At 34.6% G+C, this 12,719-nt stretch overlaps 1 protein-coding gene across 3 annotated transcripts in view; it reads right to left on the reverse strand.

The window, feature by feature from the left end:
* The window catches only part of LOC129245498 (lipopolysaccharide-induced tumor necrosis factor-alpha factor homolog), a 33,734-nt gene that overhangs the window by 13,883 nt on the left and 7,132 nt on the right, over positions 1 to 12,719 (reverse strand). Inside the window, exon 1 of one of the 3 annotated variants that reach the window (XM_054883691.1) lies at positions 3,610 to 4,067. The exons of the other annotated variants lie outside the window; for them this stretch is intronic. Within the exon in view, the coding sequence (XP_054739666.1) occupies positions 3,610 to 3,878 (269 nt within the window). The 5' untranslated portion in view covers positions 3,879 to 4,067. Of the gene's footprint in view, positions 1 to 3,609; positions 4,068 to 12,719 lie in introns of those variants that run through there. 3 annotated transcript variants of the gene reach the window in all.

Here is a 12,719-nt window from a genome sequence, read left to right on the forward strand (position 1 = left end):
GCATTGCATTCGTTAATTGCAGAAATATGGCATTCAATTTGTTTGCTCTCTCATTGAAATTACAAACCGAGAGGTTCGTTTTTGTTTTCATTTGTTTACGTTTAAAACCGACAAATTTAAAGTGTTGTAAATAAATCCATTCGTTTATTGATTTAGCAGATTTTTCAGAATTATGGTGTGGAATTTTTTTCACATTTGTTCGCCTTCTATACGCGCTTGATTGCACTAGGGCAGTGTAGGCAACTTTCGTCAAATTACGGCTGCTTATTAAGGGCGACAACTCCTCCAGTATTTGCACATTATCCATTTTTGGTTTTTGCTTTAAAAATTCAGGTCACAATCTAAAGAATACCTTTTCAATGTTTTAAGCTTAATAGAAAGTCTAAAAAGTCCCTATAAAGTCAGTGAAGCGAGGAACGTCGAACGAAAACTTTAATCGCGTTTTTCTCGAAACATGTCTTTTTCTGCGTTATCGAATATATGTAATTCAAAAAGTAATCAAGATATCAGCTTAACATTTTACAGGGATATTCTTCAACATATTGGCCTTTGCATGCACCTCAAATTTTATATTAATTATCACTAAAAATATTTTTTGATAATTTTGTTTATAAAAAAAGTATAATTTTTTTCTTTTTCACTTCAAATTTTGAGTTTTTCTTTTTTTTCGTTAAAAATAAGTAAGTGCAAAGCGGAATAACTTATTTAAATGAACAATTTTTGTCTGGTTGATTTCAGTTGATTACAAGAGGCTGTACATTCCACGGCGCAAATCAAAGGGGCCACGTTTCAGCAGCTGTAGCGCTGCCATTTTTTTCCCATAAACTTTTAGTATATTCATTTAAGCATGAATATTAATATGCAATTTATTTTAAGATAATAAATACTCTCAATTTTTCACAAAAAATGATTGAAAAACTCGGTGTCTGGAGGAGCTGCCCACCTTAAGATATGTAGAATGACACATGCATGTTCGTATGTATGCATTTACGCCAAGTGTATTCCAAAATCTTCAGAATGATGAGAACGAGGCACATTGAATAGGTAATAGCAGTATAACAGCTGACCTGATGTTTGTGTGTTTATTTGGGCTATAATTCGTCAAATTTTGTTTACATTACGCAAAACTGTCAATTCTTGTTTATAGCTTTTGACAACAACGGAAAACAAAGATTTTGTTGTGTCTGCTTTATTGATACCACCTGTTTATCTAGGTCAGTTTCTAATTTGCTTATACTCATATTGGACAATGGAATTATTTAGAAAAAAATAAAGAAGTACTAAATCCAGTCTGCACCGAACTTTACAGTGTGAGTTTGCTTATTTTGAACATAAACTTACCTTTTGAAAAGACAAGTTCAAGAACATCGAAGCTTTTTCTTGAGTTTAGCTCTTAACTTCAGGCGGACGGACAGATATTTAGTCTTAATATTATATATAAAAAGTGGTTTTTATCCTATGTCAATAATATTTATGACAGATCTAAATGATGTGTGCGAGTTTTTTCTTAAGTCGTTGGCGAGATAAATTCATTTAATCAAAAGTGGGGTGGCACCCACTCAAAAATTTATTTGCGCCCTATGTCTTTGCACCAAAGGAATGATTTTGCTATTGAAATCACTTTTTTTTTAATATTACCGTTATATGGAAGGTAGGCGTTCCCGATTTCGCCTATTTAATACCAAACTACCTTTGGTGAAGAACAATGCGTCAAGTCTCATTGAAATATAAATATTACTTTTTGTTCGAATTATCCTGCGCACGGACAAACAGAAAGACATTTCTAAATCGACTCCTCTTACCATTCTGAGTATTTCGGTATATGCTTGTCTCGAGTTTTTACGGATTTCTGTTTTAAAGAAGCAGCTGTCATAACCTTCCTTATATCAGCAAATACAGCAAATCAGCTGATCTGTTCGAATTCACTGGGAACCGATTGATAGTTTGATGTTGGACACATCTTTGCAAAAAAAAAAAAAATAATAATAATAGTTGCAGCAAGAAGTTGTGCGAAAACTAATTACAGTTCGAAACATATTACTTGCACATATGTACCTAGGAGAGCTACTTGTATTTATAAAATAAAAAAATGTAAGGCAAGTATCTTTGCATCTTTGTATGTACACCTATCATAACTTTAACTATGGCTTTACTTTGGCTTCGCCTACAGTTCAAATTCAGTTCAGTTCACGTTCAGATATACATATACAACACATACATATATAGGTATGTACAGAGATATTGAAGTGTATGCATAATGCGTAAACATACATATGTATGTATTTAAATTTTTATAAGCTACTTAGACCTCTATTTTCAAATGCTTTTGTTTACATTCGCGAAATGTTTTTTTTTTGGTCTATTTTGTATTTGTTGATAACGAGCCGAAAAGTCATGGTGAAAAAATTCACCTTACTTTAGTGAAGTACTACCACAGAGGTGAGACTTGTTTCCTGTTATGCGCTCAGCTACACTACACCAAAAGTGTTCGGTTATTTGGCTTTGAGTGGGAAACATTTAGCTTCTTCACATAAAAGGAATTTTCGAGCCAAATTACATTTTTAATGCTCTTATTAATAAATAAATATTTTCAGACTTTTTGGCGATATTTTGCGATATTAAATTTTGATCTCATCAAAAAATTGATTAATTTTTTGTAAACGTGTATTGTTTCGAATTAAATGAATTTTGAAGAGCTTACATTACGGATTTATTCAGCTGTTGCTTCTAAACAAGCATTTTTATGCATACATAGCAGACCCTAAAAAATTAATATTATTATTTTTTACAATTTTACAATCCCCCGAGCCAATTTTTTCCAATAAATACGCTTTCATAAAAACTACCATGGAAAGCGCATACCGCAAATGTGGGCGAAGCTTGAGGAAAACCTAAAATAGGATGCAGCATTAAATATATTTAATATAAACAGTGGACGTTAGTAAAAATCATACACCTAGGTTTTGCAATTATGTCTCATTTTATCTTTTCAAAATTTATTTAGAAAAGAGTACATTTCTTTCTCTTTCTTTTTGAATAAATAAAATAAAAGTCGAAAAACTACTATCAAAATTCCAAAAATATTAATCAGATTTCTAGAGCTTGTTCGGCTATATAATATGGTAGCTCAATAAATTTCAATCTACAAGGCGTAAGTTTGAATCGACTACAAACAGATAGTAAATATATCGTTTAATCCCTCCTAATGAAATCAAGAAGTTTCGCTCTATTGAAATATGCCACTTTTAAAATTTTAAATTAAAACATCAAATAGAGGTGATGATGCTGTCTGTATTGCCGTAAAAAAAAATAAAATATTTACTTATGCTTTGTCAATGCTCACTTAATGAATTTATCTCTTCTCTCATCTCTGATTCCGGCTGTGGTGAAAAATTATTCACCAAATCAGACATTCTGCTGACAATCACACATTGCTACTCAAGTAATTTTGTTCGTACAAGTATAGGTATGTAAACATTTGTACTCTAAACTTATTTGTTAACATTAGTACAAAAATATTTACTTTGGTGTCAAGATAAGTTGAGTAAACGTATTCTTTGCAAGCCTTTTTAAACTTCCTTCACAAAATACAAAAGACTGAAAACTTACATAAAAAGACAAAGTATCAGCGCCCAAAGATGGGTCGACAAGCTGGGCTGATAGATGACCGTAGTGCGCACTACCGCATGGCAGGACGGACAAGTAATCGTCGCCGGTTCGTTGGAGATAAGATTGAATGTGGGCGCTGTGGTGTGAATGATGACTGTTGGCCCACTTGCTACAGCGGGGGCACCCTGCACGTGAACATTCTGCGGCGGCGGTTGGTAATATCCTGGCACGGCCTGTGAGTACGGCGGAGGTGGTGCTTCGTGGGGCATTCTGTTCACGCGCTGGAAGCACTAACTGTAAAAAAGTCTATTTTCTCGGTTGCAAACTTTATACTTTGCACTTGGCAATTTCTTAACTTTCGTACTTGAATTAAAATATTAATTGCTTCTCGTGCACCTTTTCCTTAGCTGTTCTATGTCGCTGTGCGTCAAAAACTGGAGTTAAACTGACAATGCAATACTGCTGTTACTTTTTTATTTGTCTGACTCATTGCTTTCAGATACTCGTCTGTGGTGGGTTTACGTGCTACTCAGATGAGAGAGCTTGTAGCTTGTGCATAAGATGCACATGCACATACACACATACACAATGTCTTTAGTTAGGAAACAGTGAGATGCGGCATATATTTTGGGGTTGCTTCTTTTAGTCATATTGCATTAAAGCGTCAAGGATGTGGCAACATCTAGTACAATGGAGACCAATGAGGTGACCAGGTGCCTGCGCATTTGGTGTTAAAGGGGAAATTACGGGCGCATGAATAAGGGAATATGAGTATGTCCATCCAAGGGCGTAACTTTATCAAATTACTTATGATATAATCTGTACCATAAGGTATGATATACATATATCCAAGAATGATAGAATATATGATACTTACTCCTTGATATACAGGGTTTGATTGAAAAGTAATGAGCCTTATTTGTTTAAGCAGTTTTATTAAACCTTTTGGCTTATACAAGTAATATTCTTCAAAATAGGACACTTGAGCGTCAATACACCGCTGGTAGCGGTCCTTCCACCGCAGGAAACATTTTTTAAACTGTCACAGTTTTTTTGATTGCCTCGATGGAGTCGAAACGCCTCCCCTTCAGCTTTCAGGCGCGGGAACAAGAAGAAGTCCGGGGGCGACAGGTCTGGGCTGTAGGGAGGGTGGGGAAGCACCGGAACCCCCATCTTGGCCAATGCAGAGGTGCAGAGGAAGGCGGTGTGCACCGGCGCATTGTCGTGATGAAGGGTCCAATTGTTGACGAGGTCGGGCCGAACCTGGGCGACGCGGGTTTTCAGCCGAAGGAGCACTCTTTGTAAAATGCCGCGTTTACAGTGCTTCCTGGAGGTACAAACTGTTTAGCTTTACGCAAAATTTGATCGAGTAACGTTGCTCCAACGATCGCTGCATTTTCGCCACTGCAAAATCCTAACACACTTTTAAAACAGATTTCACGCACGGAGCAATGTTGACTGCACCGCTGTTGCCAGCGAACTGGGACCGGTTTCTAGTGGAAGGGGAAGGTCCAACGATCATTTTCCCCCACCAGCCGATTCGGTTGATCGCTTGGCAGACGCTCCGCGCGGGAAGGCTCATTACTTTTCAATCAAACCCTGTATACCCACGATTGAGAGAATTCAGAAGATAGGGCCAACTTCAGGCCGTTAACTGGCTCTCAGCGAATTTGGCAGAATCAGCTAATAGTCTTACGAAACAGGGGATATGCTTACAAAAGAAACTGAGATTGTGTTGGTGATATACCAAAAAAAAATCAGCGCTGTTTACGCTTATACTACATTGTTGTCGTCTTCATAACGACTGATAAGACAAATGTGTGAATACGTGTGAAATGAGCGAGCAGAAATCGGCTGTCGAGGGCCCTGTGATGTGGGCATTGTACAGATACGAGTACGTAAGTAAAAACACTCTCAGCTGGTCTCCGAAAAATGCCCACAGCTGAGAATATCTCTCTTCTTTGTAAGATCATTGCATAACAGGTGATAAAATATGATAGAAAATCGTATCAAAAGGTCTAAAACTTGTCGTAAAAAAGTACTATTTTAGCTATGAAATCTATTAAAACTATATTAAATACAAAACGTTTTCATTTTGCCGATATTTTATTGTTTTTAATTTTATCATAAAATTCTAATTTGACATAGTAACTCCCGTCAATACGCTCAAGCAAAAATACAAAGCACTTACACCATCACAGCCCTAGGAAAAAAAGATAGGAAGAAGAAGAGTATTTTTACTTATAATTTTGAACAATGGACGTGCCAGCCGAAGTTACAATGCACAATTTTCTTTTTCACCATAGCTAATTGCCAAATTTGGTAAATCTATCATACTTGGGTGTAACAAGAGATGTGACAGCGGTTTGTTTATGACAAAACATAGATTGTGTTGTGGTATAGAAAAAAATCAACGCGGCTATCGTCAATGTTACTTCGTTAATGCCTGAAGAACGGCTGATTGGAAGAGCGTAAGAATACGTGTAAAATGAGCGGGCACAATTCTGTTTTTAGATCCTCTCTAACATGGCAGTCGAAGTTACTCTCACAATTTTGCTTGGGATGGGCTTACCTTGTAATCTATCATCCTTGATAATATATCATCTTATACGAGTATATAAAAATGTTGCCTTTTTTCTGCGTAGACTTATGACTGGAAAACTGGAAAATTAGCAAGCCTATTGAGATTAAACTCACTGCATAATTTTATTTTGAAGCTAATTAGAAGTAAATCGCTGAATTTTTTGATAATAGGCACTGTTCGATTTGATTCGAATTTAAAATTATGCGCGAAGAGAAGAATTTTATCCCGTGCTATAGAAGAAGGGTATTTCCAGGGCAGAGTGTGATCTTAATCGACAATTTTTAATTTCTCTTAATGTGTGAACATGAGGTGGCTGGTTTACTTCTACACCTACATACACTTGTGCTCACATAATTCAGTCACTTTATCTTTTTACAATATGCGCAATATTTTCGTGCAACATTTGTTTTTTAAGTTTATTATAAAATTATAAAATTAGTATTATAAAAGTTAAAAATTTTGGACAAATCTCACAAAAATTTTACAAATTTAAGAAATTTCAATTTTTGAATCAGAGTACTTAAACGAATTTTGGGTATGCAGTTTTAGGGCCCATTCAATTTTACTATAATTGTGTGCAAGTGTGAAGTCGCTCAAAAATCGCGTTGAATTTTGATGAATTTTTTTGCATTTGATGTTGAGCATTTATCACAATATAAAAGACTTCCGAACATGCGCTATACGAAATGAGTGTCACAAAAGCAATAAAAAAATTACATAATCCAATTAGCTCAGTACACAATTTTAAAACGAACGATTGCGGGCAGACAAACTCGTGACTCACTCTCAATTTTTATTTTCCTCTCAAGTGGTATTTTGCGACTTTGGAATCTGACGTCAAATTGCTTACTAATAGGCGCAAGTAAAAGTTTAATGAACTTCACATACGTACGTACATGCATGCATATAAATATATTATACTTATTGTTACACCTAATTTGTGATGAAATCGAGAGCGCGATGCCCAATGACGGCGCTCTTTACGTCACAAATGCGAATTTATAATTGAATTCCGAAATGAGATGACCAATGATTAGAGTAAATAGAGGATGAGCAATACTTGTGTGCATAAATACAATATAAAAAAAAGCATACGTGATCAAACGTACGTAAATGGGTGTACTTATAATATAATTAACTTATGTACTTTCAGGCTAAACTTAGCAGCGAAGCTTCAATGCGCGCTTTCCATTTGAAACATATTTTTAGATTCGTGAAAAATTGTGTAAAGAATTTATAAGCTTAACCTACCAACGACTGGGAAATATTTCAAAAAATATTCTACTGGATATACAAATATTTTGGTTTGCGTAGTACCAGCGTCAGACGCGGCACTTCATTCTTATTATTTTGTTAATTTAAAAATCCCTTATTTTAAATAGCATGCCAATTAAACAATGCAGACTTGTCGTTTCCCTCCGCCATTTTGTCAGAGGATTCTTCGAATCTTAGAAACATATTTCGATCCAAACTAAAATCTAAATAAGAAAAATGTGGCATATGGAATGGAGTGACTTCGAGATTCTTCCCACTCAGAATTACAGCGAGTTTTCAATTATAGTCAGGCATTATTAAGTTATATGGTTGGGCCATACGTTTTTTAAGAAAATGCACGAAACTGCGCCAGTCAACTACTTTCATCTCTCTATAATTAAGAATTAAGTTTTAGGCCGGCAAGATGATTCTTATGAATGCAGATCTCTGGTCTAGTTTTACAGAAGAAAAACCAATAATTTTGTTTAAAGTTTTTCGTGTTTCAAGTTTCAGCACAAGGATGACAGATTACAAGGTTTGTCAAGCAAGATTTTGAGAGTAACTTCGACTGCCATGTCAGAGGGGATTTCGCAGCACAAGCCGTTATTTAGACGGCAACGAAGTAACATTGTCGATAGCTACGTTGATTTGTTCTTACATCACCAACACAAATATCAGTTTTGTTATAGACAAACCGCTGTCACATCTCCTGTTACGTCATCCAATAGAGCGCATCAACGGTCTGATATTCTTCTGAATTATTTAATGCAATATATACGCGTATTTTCGTGTGGAGAAGCATCAAGAATGATAGAATAACAATTGCGCCTTCCAAGTTCGCCGTGTTGTAAGAGCGGATGAATAAACAAATAAAACGAATGGGAATTACTTGTTTGTGAAGAGGAAGAGTAGGCGAAAGCAATGCAAACAACCAAACACAAGAAATTATACACACTCACATACTTTCTTGCCACGGCGTCTTCCACATAAAAACCCAAACAAAGTTCATTTGAAGGCTTTATATTAATTTGTGCTTTCACAATTTAACACACGGCACTTCGTTTTTATTAGATTTATTGGTTTAAATCTCACAAATCACAATATTACCAAGCCATTCACTGAATTTTCGGAGACATGTAATTTCTTACGTTCCTAAACTTCCTAAACCCCGAATGCCGTAATCGGAGTCCACCCACCACCCATAGCAGATGAAGAGCTCCGGCTACCCCGAGAGAATCTCATAACCTTGGCATAATTACGTTCTGGATACAGTAGCAGAATTGACCTCGACATACCAAACATATTGCATGTCCAGCATGTGAAGGCTCCCCTCACGATACTAACCACTTTTCACATGCCTCATCCTGGGCCTACCGTTAGACGAGCTAGACGAAGACGACCGGTAACTATGATACATTGCACTGACAGGATTTAGCAACGGGTCCTGAATGAAGTCGATCAATGCATTGATTTTGAGGTAGGCCACCTTTAAAATAGTAAAAAATCAGCGTATGAAAATGTTCACGAGTAATATCCACAAAATTGACTTTTTAAGGATGCTATTTGTCGTGCTCGATGACATAAAAATACGCAATAGCTATTCCTAATTCTTGCAAGTAGACGTTATTCATTATTGAACAATTGAGAAAGCAATTTGGCAGTGCGCTGATTTTATGCTGAAGAATTTTTAGCCAGTAAAATTTATTCAAAATCAAACACATGAAGGAATATGACCGAATTTTTTGGAAATAAATTAACTTTTTGTGAAATTTGGTATTTTGTGCACTTCTGCCCTTGCACCGGTTTGAAATTTGCAGTTTATAGTCAGATACGATAAAATTGAAGATTTAACAATAAAAAACGAGAATTTATGCAGTATATTTATGGTATTTGTTTTGGACAACACAACATTTTTTAAACAAATCCAGCCGGTATGTCTGCTTTTACCGGTTTTTCCAAGTGATAGCAAATTTACCGTTTGTTAACTTTTTGCTCTTTTTTACTCTTTGGGTGAGAATTTTCGTTGCTCTTTATTTTAATTGATTGGTAATAGCCAATTTTGTTATTGAACACAACTAAAAAAATTAAACTTTTTGACAGTATTTGATCTATTAATAGTTTTTAGCATAAAACATGTAAAATTTTACATTCTCAATATGACACATGCGGCAAATTCCATCTAGTGTATGATGCCTAAAAACTTTTAGACTTAGCTGAGATACTACCTAAAAATTCACTCTACCTAAGCAAAGGCATCTTGTATTTTCTTCTCTTTTTCATTATATTGCATAAAGGTGGAGAGAAATTAACCACCCTATCAGACAATTTATAATTTTTCCTTAATTGAATGGCCTCGAACGTTGAGCAAATTAGGTAGGTGCAGTATACAAACAGTTAAGTACGGATAAAAAAATAAAAAATAATAATGCAAAATATTTAATATCTCTAATAAATTTGCACGAAAACACTCGCACATAGAAGGTAACCAGTAATACATTTAGCCATTTTTAATGCGCAAAACAGGAATGTATAGTAGATAGTACGGTATGTATGTATTACTAATTACTAAAATACATGCATATAAATACACAAACACAATGATTAACAGGTTGGCCCATATAAGCAATTTATTAGCCAGTTGAGTGAATTAAATTTTTGAAGAATTGAAATTTGGGAGCGTTGAATTTTTTCCTGCGTAGGTGACATTAGCTGTATTGCATGTTTCGCCGCCACTTTATTGTCGCACTACGAAAATCGCCTTTTTACATAATTTCGGGTGTGCCTCTTAATGGCATTCTACCAATGATGGGCCGACGGTTTGATGCCGCCTGCGAATGGCAGATGGTTTTTATGAGGAGTTTTTCATGGGTTTCCATTGCTTGCCGACGGGCAACCGCTAAATGGGAAATGTATATTTAATATTTCATGCCCATGTATCTGGTCTAAGCCGATTTGTATTTTTTGTGTTTTTTGTTGTTTTTCTTTTTGGTGGGTGAGGTAGGGTTCAAAATGCTTTCGCACTTACAGCGACCGTCGTCTACTGCGTCGAGTGGTGGGACCACTGAAGCAATCCCTCCTCTGCTTCTGGGGAGAGTCCTAACTAGTCATAATTAGCGTTAAATATTTATTACAAATTTACGAAAGCTAAACTACAGCTTTTCCAAGAGCGTTTCAGAAAAGTCTGTTGTACGTCAGAAACTATATAAATTGTTTCAGAATAGTCAATTTGTACTTAAGAAACCATAAAATCGATTGCAGAATAGTCAATTGTACTTCAGAAACTATAAAATATATTTCAGAACAGTTAGTTTTACTTCAGGAACCGTAAATTGTATTGCAGATTAGGAAATTTTACTTCAGAAACCATAAAATGTATTTCCGAATATTCAATTATGCTTCATAAACTATAAAATATATTTAAGAATACTCAATTATACTTCATAAGCTATAAAATAAATTTCAGAATAGTCAATTTTAGTTCCAAAACTATAAAATATATTTCAGAATAGTCAATTGTATTTCAGACTACTCGGTTCTATTTCAGAGATCGTAAAATATATTTCAGTATAGTTAATTTTAGTTCATAAAGTATAAAAAATATTTCAAAATAGTCAATTATACTTCAGAAACCATAACATTTATTTCAGAATAGTCATTTGCACTTCAGAAACAATAATATGTATTTCAGAATACTCAATTATACTTCATAAACCGTAATATGTATTTCAGAATACTCAATTATACTTCATAAGCTATAAAATAAATTTCAGAATAGTCAATTTTAGTTCAAAAACTATAAAATATATTTCAGAATAGTCAATTGTACTTTAGAAACCATAAAATCTAATTCAGAATACTCGGTTTTACTTCAGAAATTATAAAATTTATTTCAGAATAGTCAATTGCTATTCGAAAAAGCAAAAAATGTATTTCTAAAAATTGAATTGTGCGTTAGAACCTATAAAATGAATTTTTCGTATGGTGTATATAATTTAAATGTAAGCTGAAACGGGCTATTCTTAGAAATGTTTCGATGCTCTAAGAACTTCGTGCAAGAAATTCGGTTCATCTGCTATAGCCCATTTCCCTTTCCAAAAATAAAACAAATATAAAAATTTGCTTTCCAAAAAACTATACACCATAATTTTCCACATAGAATAAATCTCAAAAATTAAAATTATTAATTTTTTCAAAATATTTTATTTCACTATTATTTTTTATTGCCATTAACTTAAGCCTACAAATAAATACAATACATCTGTAGAAAAATTTACGGCACTGTCCAAATATTCACTTGACATGGAATCGCTCACATACCATATTGCTGGATAAGGCTTTAAAATTATTACTCCTAGATTATCTCAAAGATAATTCTGAGTGAGTCAACCCAACCTAAACATATGTTTGTTTTTTTCTTTAATATGTACAAAGAAACACGTATTGACACACACATACACGTGCATGTATTTGGCTTGGAATTTCATTAAAAAATCCACGAACTGTATGCAAGTATGAGTTCCACTGTGTTATAAATTGCTTTTATCTGAGTGCTGATAAGGAACCATCTTTTCGTGTGTTATACAATGTGTACTGAACTGATAAAGTTACAAGTACAGCTGTCTACTTAGTCATATTTTTTTTTAAGTAGCGATTCCAGTTTTCTATAATAAAACTTTATAGAATTATGAGTAGGATTTTTTTATAAAACTACAATTAAATGGATGATGAACGATGCGGGTAAAGTATTAGGATTTGATGCACTTTATTTTTATGGCTCGCTTCCTGTGCCCATCCTGAAATATTCACAATAGTTTACTAAAAAAATGCTAGGAAAAATGCTAAAAGTTCTAAATACAAATTTCAAGTGTCGACTGTTATAAAGATATGATAAAGTTTCAGTGATAACAAATGCATTGACTTGAAAAATAAATGAGCGCGTATGCAAACAAAATGCCATAGTTGTATTACTGGATTCGAGTTTCTTTCGAAAAGTTTTGGAAATGGGCAACGCGATGCCTACGTTCTGTACTTTGTATGTAGAATAAGATAAGGCTCATATTGCGTGCAGATCTTTTGTTGAGCGACCCAGAGGTTTATTGGCCATATCGAGAACTCAAAATTATCACGCAAAATGTAAGCCTTTATTGCATTCACTAAACTCATTTTTAGGATTGAAATTGCTGATCAGCTTCCCAGGAAGTGGTCGACTGAATTGGTGTCAGAGGTCTCCTCCCCAGATATCAGCAATCCCTTGACTGTTGTTCTCAGCAAG

The sequence above is a fragment of the Anastrepha obliqua genome, chromosome 4 (genome assembly GCF_027943255.1).
Source record: "Anastrepha obliqua isolate idAnaObli1 chromosome 4, idAnaObli1_1.0, whole genome shotgun sequence".
Classification (NCBI taxonomy): Eukaryota; Metazoa; Arthropoda; class Insecta; order Diptera; family Tephritidae; genus Anastrepha; species Anastrepha obliqua.